We start from the raw sequence: 12,395 nt of genomic DNA on the forward strand, positions 1-12,395 counted from the left end.
ACTGTAGAAACAAGGGCAAAATGAAGTTTGAGTTTCAGAAACTGTTTCGATGAATACCTATATAAATCTGTAGGTGCCTGACAGCACAAAACTCAGAGAGCATGGATATCACCAAGGAAATGAGAAAATCCTCATCTGTTCCAGGCTTTCCCATCCACCCTGCTGTGGGGGAAGTGACACACCCAGCCTCTGCCCTACCTGCCCCGCAGAGCCCGGAGGGCCGGCGCCCGGTGTGCATCCAGTCCCGCTTCATCCTCTGCAGCAGCCTGAGAGCCGTCATGGACACCTCGTGGTTCTTATCCCCAAACTCCAGCATGTGTGCAAAACGGGGAATATATAAACACGGATCTGCAACAGAAAGTAATAACATTATTTCTAACTCTACGTTTGATTTAGGAAATGCAGTGCTCAGGCAGAACCGCGAGGCCGCTGTGCTTGGCTTGCTCCACCTCTCAGCAAATAGACTGTGCTGCTGGGCCAGATCCTCTGACCACTAAGCTTTAGAAGCACCTTTTTGGTTAGGCTGAAACAAAATAATTTCTTGCTTTGTAGATGAAAAATCTTTAAAGCACTACACAAACATTTTCCTATACGCTTTTCAGTGTCCAAGGCTGCACATGCTGACTCTGACATATGAGCAGCGTTACTGGTATCAGTGAAATCAGACCCAAAGTAAAGCATTTGCAAAAGCTTTTGCAGAATGAGAACATGACTTAGACCCCAAACTTTTAATCTCCTGCAAAGTAACAAGATAACTTGCATGCCCCATCTCAAACCTAACTACAAACTAAGCTTCAAAAAAAAATTCATTTGCCAGAAAACCCTCAGTCCCTAAGAAAAGTCAACCTTCAAAGTTAATTCCAGCTCCTTCTCAGACTCATATTCCAACAATACAAAAACACTGTTTATTACAGACAATAAGGCAGACTCTCCTTGAGTATAAATTGCTGGAACCCAATTAACATCAACAGTGCTATGACAATTTACAGCAGCCACAGATCTGCCTCCAGATGTATAAACTTATTTCAAGCGTCAGTGTTATCAGCTTCAAACTAACCAAAATATGTCAGTACACATTGTGCTTTGCCTAAACCAATTTATAATTTATCAAACAATCTTGTAAAAGCTACACTTAACACATGTTTACTCTTACTTGAGATATCAATTTCTCATTTCCTGCCAGCCTTTTATCACTTGACCGAAAATCCATGATGTACGGTAAATTGTTAACTATTAGTCTCAACTCAATTTCCTCATCTGATCCCCTATGTGGGCACTTTAACTGCTAAATTCAGCTTGAAACACTGGAAAAATCTTAGGGATTTACAACTAATCAAAGCACCAAGTTCTAACAATGAAGCCCTGTTGCTATCCATAATTACCAAGATCACACCGTAGGTGATGATGCCTGTCAGCCCCGCAGAAGCATTTAAATGAAAGCACTTATCAAGCAAGAACTTTCAACCATGTCTCCCTCAAAACTGAAGAAACTCCAGAGTGCAGTCACCTTCTAAAGATGGCCCTAAATATCAAAGGTTTAGAATAGAATAGCCAATCCCCATGATTCTAAGGAGAGTTGTTCAGTACTTACAAGTATGATTTTATAAAGCTCAACAGAAATTACCAAATCCAAATTCAACAACAACAACAAATAAAAATCCTTTCAGAAGGCTGGGGTTCAACAGGCACTTAAACTTTGCTCTACATGCTACAGGAACATGTATGATGTTACAAAGAACGCCTGGTTTGCTTTTTCATCTCTTCTTAGCCAGAGAGGGCTCAACTTCAGCTCCTATGGTCTCCAAAGCAGAGTAGAGAGCAAGGAGCAACTCAGCTCTTTCTTCGGAGATGAGTATCAGAAGCATTAACACAGGTGCTGTTTGTAGCTGTTGAGACATTTCTGCTGGCATTCATGCCCACAGGTCATTTGACAAGACATTTGCACATCGTTAATTTAAATTCTGAAGCTACCAAACACTCAGAAAATGAATATGTGGGTGGGTTGTAAATAACAAGCCTCAAAAAGGCTAAAAAAAGTAAGACTGTAAATATATAAATTCTAGGCAAGGCCTAGGTTTGCATAAACACATCCTGCATGGATGCAAACATTTGAAAAAAAAAAAATAAATAATCTTAGACGCTCTAAAGCCCAACCACCTTGCTTCCTTCCAGAGGTGGCAAACCAGCACTGGTGCAGAGAGGGTGCCTTGCTCCCAGGAGTATCCCCTTTGGCTTTGGGAGACTCCTGGGGCTGAAACCCTTCTACACAGCTGAGCAAGTTCAAGTCGGGCAAAAATCTCGTTGATTTTCCTCAAAGAGAGTGCTGGGGGCCCTGAAGCAGACCACAAGAAAAACGTTTATTTAATGTTTTAAAAAAGGAGCGTGTGATTTTCTGAAGACTTTCCCTTCTCTCCTGATCCCATTCCTGACTTGAAACCTGGGACTTTTCGAAGAACCTTGATGCCACATTAACAGGGATGCAGAAAAGCATCTCGGGCACCGTGTAGAAGACCGCTCCTCACCAAAACAGGTAACCGGGAGCGCAGCAGCAGCCGAGTCCCGCTGCTGGTCGCTCTCAGGAAAAGGGCACGGTGTGGGGTTCAGTCCCCGCCGAACGACAGCCCGTGGGACGGGCGGGAGGTCCCAGGCCGGGAGGGCGCGCACAGCCGGGGCACGGCGGCTGCGGGAAAAGGGGAGGACACCCCCGCAGCCTCCCTCGGCTTCAGTAACCCCCCTGGGGCCGTGCCCCCCGCGCCCGCAGCCGGCCAGGGCGGCGGCCCCGGCGGGGCAGCGCGGCTCCCCCGCCCGGCGGAGCGCGGTGCAGCGGCGCCCCCGCCCGGGCCGCCCGGGAACGGCGCTGCGCACCCGGGGCCGCCCGCTCCGCCCCGCCGCGCTCCCGCCGCGCTGCCCCGCGTCCCTCCGCGTCTGCTCCGCTCCGGCCGGACCGCGGGCACCGGGGCCGTGCCGAGGGACCGACCGACCGCGGAGGCACCGCGGAGCTCCCTCCCGGAGGGCTCCGGGCGCTGCGCACGTAGGCGCGGGGGGCGGTGCCGGGCGGGGGGCGGCTCTTCCCCGCCGCGCCCCCGCGCTCGCCATTGGCGCGGGCGGCCGTGACGCGCGGCGTGGCCGCTGCCTCTTAGTGCGGGAGGCGGAGGCAGGGCCCGGCAGAGCCGCGCCGAGCCGAGCTGAGCCGAGCCCGGCTGCGCAGCGTCGCATCCCTCCGCATCCCACCGCGAGGGGAGCGCCAGGGGCAGCGCCTCGTCCCGCCCGCCGCGCAGGAGCCGGGGCCGCCCCCGCGGGCAGCAGCGCCCCCGGCGCGGGTGGGAGGAGCGCGGAGGAACAGCGGCGGCCGCGGGGAGCGGAGGAAAGTTGGTGCGAGCGGCGGCGGGGCCGCCCGGGAGCGGGACTGCAGGGGAGCCGCCGCCTCGGCTCGGCCCGGCCGCCGCGGATGTGCCCCCGGCGGGCCGGGAAGGACGGAGCGGAGCGCTGGCGGCGGGGATCGGGCGGCTGGCTGCGCTTCACCCTCGCCGGGCTGCTGCACTTGGAGGATTTGTGGATTGACTTTCGCTCCTGACCCACCGCCTCGGCCGGATTCCTGGGGTTTTGTTGCTGGATTTCGTTGGTTTTTTTTTTTTTCTCCATTTTTGATTTTTTTTATTTTACTGTCCCCTTTCATCGGGGAAGGAACTGCCCGCCGGCCCCGCTCGGGTTCCCCGCTGCAGTCGTGGCAGTGCCGTGGAGGCTGGGACACCCTCGCAAGCCAAGGTGAGCGCTGGCACTGATCCGACACAGCATCACCCCTTTCCCCCCGGAAAGGTGCGTCGGGCCGGTAACCAAAGAGCGCGCACACACTCTAAAAAAAAACCAAAGGCCACTCTGCATCTAGAAGCGTACAAAATATCCTGATAGTGGGACTCGCATTTGGGATCTGTTAGTTCTCTTGCTCATGCCACTGCCCCCTGGTTGCCTCAATGGCAGGATCATGAAGTGTTTGACTTTTTTTCTTCTGCTTCCAGAGACCTTAAAGAAGTCCAAAAAGAGTGTGAGGTCAAACGGCAAGGTGCCAGGATGCTATGAGATAGTGCCCCTGTCCCTGAAGAAGAAGATGGCTGCAGAACTTTACCCTGCCAGCACCAACACTAACATTGCAAACAGCAACGCCGCCGCCGCCGCCACCGCTGCCAACAGCAAGAAAAACGCCCTGCAGCTCCAGCAGAGCGCCCAGCCGCCCCCGCCGCCCCAGCTCCAAAACCTCAACAACAACAACTTGGAGAGCGCCAACTGGCAATCCTTCCATCCCACGCTGCGGGAGAGGTAAGGGCCAGGCCCGCCGGACCCTCCCCGGGCGGGCGGGCGAGAGAGAGAGAGGCGCCCGCCCTGTGCACCTGCGCCCCGGCCGGGCGAGAGGGCAGGGATGGGCTGGAGCCGGCGGGAGGCTGGGGCACCGGGCGAGGGGCAGCCCGCGGCTAACGGGGCTTCTCCCCCCTCCCCTGCTTGCAGGAACGCGCTGATGTTCAATAACGAACTCATGGCTGACGTTCACTTCATCGTGGGCCCGCCAGGGGCATCCAAGAAAGTTCCTGCCCATAAGGTTTGTGCAGATAATTTTTTGGCTTTTAAATGCTGCCGTGCAGATTGCCTTCTACCTCTGCTTTTACAACTAGGTTGCACTTTTTTTTCCCCCCCTAATTACAGCTCTTGTCTAATCCCAGAAGTAATTCACATACACTGCAATTAAAGGGAACAGTCTAAGGCAGTGTTCTGCCTCCACTGCAGCTTGTAACTTTCCCTAAATGTAGCTCTTAGCAAAGCCAGCACGCTCAGCTGTTCCTGATCCATGTTACTGAGGCTTCTCTCTCTTTATTTTCCAGTATGTTTTGGCAGTTGGTAGCTCTGTCTTCTATGCTATGTTTTATGGCGATCTCGCAGAGGTCAAATCTGAAATCCATATACCAGATGTGGAACCTGCAGCCTTTCTAATCCTATTAAAGTAAGTGGCCTCTACAAGTCTACTAATTACATGGACAAAATCAAAGTAGCTTATAAAATATACATCTCCTAATTGGCATTGTGCAATATGCACTTATTGCTGTTTACTTAATGTGCTGACAAATACTGAATGTCAGATTCACTGCCAGCAAAGACGACTATAGATTATTTTCATGGCCTACTTCTTTTTTTCCCTAAGAAACTATTTTTTTTTCCCTGTCTAGATACATGTATAGTGATGAAATAGACCTGGAAGCTGACACAGTTCTGGCTACACTGTATGCTGCCAAGAAGTACATCGTGCCGGCCCTAGCAAAGGCTTGCGTCAATTTTTTGGAGACCAGCTTAGAAGCGAAGAACGCTTGTGTCCTGCTGTCTCAGAGCAGGCTCTTCGAGGAGCCAGAGCTGACGCAGCGCTGCTGGGAAGTGATTGATGCTCAGGCAGAAATGGCACTGAAGTCAGAGGGCTTCTGTGAGATAGATCAACAAACACTAGAGATCATTGTAACCCGGGAGGCACTCAACACCAAGGAAGTGGTAGTTTTCGAGGCTGTTCTCAACTGGGCAGAGGCTGAATGCAAAAGGCAAGGGCTGCCCGTTACGCCACGCAACAAGAGGAATGTATTAGGGAAAGCTTTGTACTTGGTGCGGATTCCAACCATGACTTTGGAAGAGTTTGCCAACGGAGCTGCCCAGTCCGACATCCTCACCCTTGAGGAAACTCACAACATATTCCTATGGTACACAGCCGCAAACAAACCCAAATTAGAGTTTCCACTGACAAAGAGAAAAGGACTCGTGCCTCAGCGGTGCCATCGGTTCCAGTCGTCTGCGTATCGCAGCAATCAGTGGAGGTACCGAGGGCGATGTGACAGTATTCAGTTTGCCGTAGACAAACGGATATTTATAGCAGGACTGGGATTGTATGGGTCGAGCTGTGGCAAAGCTGAGTACAGCGTCAAAATCGAACTGAAGCGCTTAGGCGTTGTCCTTGCTCAAAATCTGACAAAGTTTACCTCTGACGGCTCCAGCAACACCTTCTCTGTGTGGTTTGAACACCCTGTGCAGGTTGAGCAAGACACATTTTACAATGTAAGTGCTATTCTTGACGGTAACGAACTCAGTTACTTTGGACAAGAGGGAATGACTGAAGTGCAATGCGGGAAAGTGACGTTCCAGTTCCAGTGCTCCTCGGACAGTACTAATGGAACCGGAGTACAAGGAGGACAAATACCTGAGCTCATTTTCTATGCATGATGCATTTCACCTTGATTGTATTCCAATGCTGCAATGATGCACATTAAGGGATTTTTCGGTTTTACTATGAACTCTGCAGCAGTATGGAATGTTGCGCTACTTACCTATCTGCTACATCAGGCTATACAAATAAGTGAAGGAATGCTCTTGAATTTAATCTTATTTTATTTATTCATAAGCTATTTGACTTAATTATTAAGACTGCAACAAGCAGAAAAATGTTAAATTTTGCACGTACTGTGCATTTATTTTGTATATAGATAACTAACTTGCTGACTTAAACAGAATGTTCTAAACTAGAGCAGTTTAAGAATCTGTGAAATATAAAACATTTTTACTTGCCCTAAATCCTGTGTACTTGATCATTGCTGATCTTATGGCTCGTGTATGTTAATTCACGTACAGTTAACAGGGGTGATGATGACATTATGGTCTGGTCCTCGTGCATTTACACATGGCAAATACAAAGGTTCCCTTGCCTGGTAACTTAAACTATCCATCAGCAGCCTTTATTTCCCTTCAAAAAAAGGGAGCTGACATTTATGGAAGCTTGGGGTTTTCGTGTATTGCCCAAGCTGAAGACAGACAAACCATCAGTATAATCAAAGTTGATCAAAATCATCCTGTGGTTATATTTGAAAGCTTCTAATACCCCTTCACACACATCATCTGCAGTAACCTCCAGCCTGCCCAGCAAACAGCAACACTGCCACTTGCACCTGTCAAAACTGTACCCCATTTGAAAGGCTAGAGTCAAGACATACAGATGAAGCTTAATTCAGTGACAGGCTCCATCACAAATTTAGCCCAGAGCTGTAATAATGGCAGCCACCATCTAAATTTACATCCCGTCCTTACAATATTTAGCAGCAGACATTAGAGAAATAATTGCAAAATGGTCTTTAGGTTCACTCAAGAGTGCTAATTAGAAATAAGCCATCTTAAACAAAAAGTGTTGGATCTTCCCCCCCCCTTCTGCATAGTCTCATGCGCTGTCAGCAGTCATTTTATGCTAGTACTCTTAACTTTTCTTAGAGAGTGATAAAAGTAGGTGTTTTTTTTTCAAGTGTCTGACAATCATTACAGATGAGCCAATTAGAAATACCTACTGGTTTCTATAAATCTCTCTTCTTGTAATGACCTTGTAAAGAATACTCAAACAGCAGTCTAAACCAATATTTTTTCCATGTACAACAAGTACCTCTACTGCTAACATTTCTTGTTTGCCTTTTTCTAATCTGCATTAATTTTCACCTTGAAGCTGAAGCTAAGCTGCAATACAAATTCTGCCTGTTCTCTCTCAAAAAAAAAAAAAGTAATGAAAAATAAGAAGGGAACTGAATTATTGAAAACAAGAACTTTCTACCAGACAAAGGCAGCACACCAGGATAGCCAACAGCTGCCCAGGTGATGCTCAGCATGAGCTGCTGGTTCTCTTGCTGCAAAGGCAGCAGTTCAGTACCAGCTGAGTACAGCTGAAGGGGTGTGTGTGTGTGTGTGTGTGTGTTGTTCTTCAACACAGACATCTGATTCTCTCTGTACAGATTAAGGAGAGTGGGAGTAAGAGTGGGTAAAGATACAAGAAGATAATTCCTGAACAGAGGTGGATAAGAGTCACAAGACCTCACTGTAAACGCACTCTTTTAACTGGAATTGGCACAAATTCCCTTGGCTTAAAAGCCACAGCCCAGACAACAGCTTTTTTAGCCTTTTGACAGTTAAAACCCACCTTCCTATCACGGTTATGATTTCAGTGTTGACATATTAAAGTTATTCACATGTTTGGAAAAAGTTGCTCCTCATTTTCCATCAAGCCACTTGTATTTCGAGCATGGAACACCTCACCTACAGGTGATGGACAGACAGTAAATTTGGCAAATGTTTATCAAACGTTTATCAAATGTTACATCTGTGGAAGTGAAGCGTGATAGGCCTGTGCAAGCTTGCAGACACACACAGATTTGTTACACATCAGCCCATTGTCTTAGGATGGCCTAAATGACTCTCAGAAAAAGCAACAAAATTATTTGCAAAAGAAAATAGCATCTAGTTCCAAAAAAACTCTTACATAAAGCCTGTTCTCTTACATAAAGGAGAACAGGCTCTTACAGTCAGCAATGCTCTTCTGCCTGGATTGATTCCAGCTTCATTTTAAAGTTACTACTTGGATATTTAGCACACAGTACTATGTGTATATATATATACAGGCATACATACATATTTTTGTCAAGTAATCATGCAAAAAACACACTCAAATAGTCAAAAGTCAACTCATAAAAAAAATACCTATGGCTGGAGCATTTATGCAGAGTTCTCTGGCCAACAGAAGGAAAGTTTTTCCCAGCACATAGACATTCACCTATTAAAAGACAAAAAAAAATAATTATTTAAATCTTAAACCACAAATGTTTTTAATAGAACATTTATATGGAAATAAGAAAACCCCAATTTTGGGAATCCTAAACAACCTGCTTTAAAAAAATTCAATTGAAGTAATACAAGTGATATTCATAGGTATAGGATAATACTTGGTGCTTGTCAAAATCTGCACAAATTAGCATTGTAAATCAAAGCATAAATTTATCTTGAAAAAAATAAAAAAAGTTGCTCATCATGTTCTTCAGTAGGTTCAGTGCTGCTCCGTAGTATAGTTTTTCAGCTGTCACCTAAAATCATAAGGCATTAAGTAGACTTCAATATAATATCAGTATATATAAAGTGTCATTTATCTCGTAACATTACAAAACCTGAGCAAATACTCACAAGTCAGTGCAAATTTCAGCTCTGCAAGATCATCTGTAGTGGGATAATTAAGCATTGCATAAGCACACGCCAAACTTTCCACCAAATCAAGGAGTGGTGCTACATGCCCCAAGGGTTATTTGTCATCTCTTACTGTTTGGACATTGGCCCAGATCACATTAAAAACATTAGGAATATTAAAAAAGAATAATAAAAAAAATAGATTCAGAAAAGCTTTAAACCACATTAGTTCTGCTCAGGGTCCAGGGACAGAGCTCTGCTCCCCTCCTCTCCTTCAGTGCTGCACCCAGGAGGATGTAAACTGAGGGGAGGATACTCTGATTTGCAATTTATAGCATAGGCAACTATATTTGTATTTTACAAGTCTGAGGAAGCTTTCTTTCTCTATCTTAAGATGTGTTTTTGTGGTCAGCAAGAAAGGCAGGATATACTCCAGCTCCCTATCAGTCCCAAACATTCCCACAGAGCTCCGTGAACACCTTGCTCCCCCAAGGCATATGTAAAGGTCAAGGTTAGTATAAAAAACTCCATCCTCCTACACTCCCAACAAATAGGTTTGAGTTTTTTTTAAGGATAGTATATACTCTGTGGCTTTTATACAACAGAACTGCCCCTCTCTTTCCTATGCCTGGATAATAAAGGCGTTTACCAAGCAGTCAATTACCCAACTGAACTGCGGAACATGGTGCAAGCCTGTGGAACTAAAAAACTGTTACTAAGTATAATCTCTTTTGGTTTCATCAAAGAGCTTTGCCGACATCAGTTTAAAATCAGGCTTTCCTCCCAATTGTATATATGCTTCTACCAACCTAGCAAAAATAAATATATATATATTTAAACAACAACAAAAATAAAACCCCAAACAACTGATACATTTTCACCTAGTACTTCAAAACGTTTATGTGAAAATGTTCTTAACGTGTATTTTTCTCAAATTTAAAAAAAAAAAATTAGAAATGAGAACTTCAAAGAAATCCTCAGAATGATCACGTGCCCTGAAAGTGACTGTGCAATCAAGTACACATGATATGATGGTAATTCATTCCATATTTAGTGAAAAGTGGTGAACACCTTCCATGGTGCATCTGACCAATGGTTGGACCAGCCTAGAAGATGCGAAAGTATTCCCTGAAAATAGCAGACAACACAGAAGCACTATTCTATGGGAAGGAAGTGAACAAAATATAACCTCTGAATAAGAAGTATATTTTCTAGGAAATAAGTCACCAAGTTTCATACAGAAAAATAAGCACCTACTGAATCTGGCAATTCATACTGGAGTCTGAGAGCGTGTGACTTTCCATCAGCCACAGGTAGAACAGATATGGCTACAGCAAAGTGTCTGCAGTGTTTCAGTTGGCTTTAGACTCACTGCAAGCTCGAAATGGCTTGTTTTGACCTTTTGTCTAAAAAAATATTAACATAAAGAATGAGGGTTTGGCTGTAGTTTCAGCCTTCTAAGCTGGCCGACCAAGTTACTATAAATCTTAAACCTCATCACTTAGATTGTGTTCTGCAAGGACGATTTCACCGCACAAATCAATAAAGTTACTTCAGTGGAGCCAAGGAGATATGATGTTTCCATTAGAGGCTTCACAAACTCATCTAGTTCTTTCATTTTAGTCTAGAAAAAAAACCCCAAAACTCAAAATGAGTATTTATCCTTCTAATCTTTCTGCTTGTCACGACACCCAAATACCTGATGTTTGTCTCCATCAAACCATGTCACTCTCTAAGAAACTCCACCCAAGCAAACTTTCCGTAAATGCAATAATAAAGAACAAATAAATATGAAGAGGCATAAAGAAGAAGGGAGTTTTTTAAAGTGAAGTTCTAACAATCAAATTGAGTGCCAAATTAAATCTAAAGCAAAGACATATGCATAATAAATGTGCTCAATGACTATATATCTTTCTCTCCTTAGCCTAAGAGCCTCCTGATCCAGAGTCTATTTGAGAAGTAATACACTAAATCTAACCTGCTTTTCCACTTCACTCATATCCTCAGTGTTTTATGACTGACTTCAAGGTGTAGTCAGTGTATTTGCACAAAATAATAAATGCAAATAGAAATGGTTCATCAGGGAATTTCTTTCTTTTGATCACAAGCACATTTCTTTGTAGTTTCTGGTTACTACCAATTTAGAAAGAAAGCAAAATATACAGTGAATTACATGCTCTATATGGTCCTCCTCATGAAGCTCACACATTTCTAATGCTAGGGAAAAAAATCACAAAAAGAATGAAGAATATTTAATTGCTTTCAGTTTTCCTGGCAAATCAGCAGGGGAAAAAAAACCAAAAACAACAACTTAAGACCCTCTCAAACAATATGCTCCTCAACTTTAAAAACTGACCACATATTGACAGGTTCTGGGACATTTCTCGTAAATGAGAAATCAAAGGTGGCATAAGGCTCACCCAGGAATCTGTAATGCCATTGAGCTGCTAAAATATGATATTTAAGAACTTCTGGGTTTACTGGAAGACTGCTCATTCTCTAAAATTTTATGCCACTATCACCAATTTCAGTATTACGTGCACACACAGATCCTGCGACAGAGGAGATATCATAAACAATGGGCATGTAGAGAGGGCCTTTCTTTACTTCTCATCATTTGTATGGTTTTTTGCACTCCATTAAGCTTAGAAAATTAAGAGAATTAATTTAGAGGCCTACTTTAATTTCTAGTTCTTTCTTCATTAAGAACTTCTTATAAAAATTCATATACTCCAATCCATCAAAAGCTTAATGCTCCAAATTTAGAATCATATGACATTTGCATTTATAAAACCTAATTTTATATGAGTTCTTAGAATGGTGAATAAACAAAAATGCCCTTCTAAAACGATGTCTCTGGCTTAAACTTGAATTGGTGCAGCTTTAGAGCTTATCACATCAATTTCAGCTTCTTTTCCCCCTTAATTTAAAAGGATCCTACTGAAAAACAGTATTTCCCCAAACTCTCCCCAATCAAAACTGTCAAAGTGAAACAATGGTTTATGCACTTTCATAAGACGTTGTTCTTTTTCCGCAAATTTTCATCAGATACTAGAATTTCCTAAACTTGATGCAATCACTAGGTTTAAGCATCAACACCTGATACAACAGACAGGTGTCAACCTCTGTCAGAGGGGATACATATAGACCTGTCACTGAGTTGGTTTTTCTTTAAAAAACAAGTAGATTCTTCAGCAGGAAGACATTTTTCAGACAAAAAGTACGTGCTCACCAAGGCACTGCAAAACCCTGTTTTTACAGGAGACCTTAAGGTTCGCTAAGATGTTGTCCTTTACCAATAGTTAATTTCTGCTCTCATTATCAAACACATTATGTTAATTAAAAGGAGCATTTAGGGAAGGAATGGCTTCCAATTATTCAGTTAC

The 12,395-nt window shown here is 44.4% G+C and overlaps 2 protein-coding genes across 3 annotated transcripts in view; one reads left to right on the forward strand and one right to left on the reverse strand.

Moving 5' to 3' along the window:
• The window catches only part of BRF1 (BRF1 RNA polymerase III transcription initiation factor subunit), a 174,183-nt gene that overhangs the window by 85,326 nt on the left and 76,462 nt on the right, over positions 1-12,395 (reverse strand). Inside the window, exons 5-6 of the mRNA XM_064659373.1 lie at positions 8,533-8,605; positions 199-348 (exon numbers count right to left, since the gene is read on the reverse strand). Of these exons, the coding sequence (XP_064515443.1) occupies positions 199-348; positions 8,533-8,605 (223 nt within the window). The remainder of the gene's footprint in view (positions 1-198; positions 349-8,532; positions 8,606-12,395) is intronic.
• BTBD6 (BTB domain containing 6) lies at positions 3,163-6,594 on the forward strand. Of its 2 annotated transcripts, XM_064659375.1 has the most exons (5): positions 3,165-3,765; positions 4,017-4,314; positions 4,501-4,591; positions 4,872-4,990; positions 5,214-6,594. In XM_064659375.1, exons 2-5 carry the CDS (start codon positions 4,106-4,108, stop codon positions 6,244-6,246), a joined length of 1,452 nt encoding a protein of 483 aa, XP_064515445.1. In that variant the 5' UTR covers positions 3,165-3,765; positions 4,017-4,105; the 3' UTR covers positions 6,247-6,594. The 2 variants fall into 2 exon arrangements, with proteins under 2 accessions (XP_064515444.1, XP_064515445.1); XM_064659374.1 differs by having other exon boundaries at positions 3,163-4,314.

The sequence above is a fragment of the Pseudopipra pipra genome, chromosome 6, assembly GCF_036250125.1.
Source record: "Pseudopipra pipra isolate bDixPip1 chromosome 6, bDixPip1.hap1, whole genome shotgun sequence".
In the NCBI taxonomy this organism is placed as follows: Eukaryota; Metazoa; Chordata; class Aves; order Passeriformes; family Pipridae; genus Pseudopipra; species Pseudopipra pipra.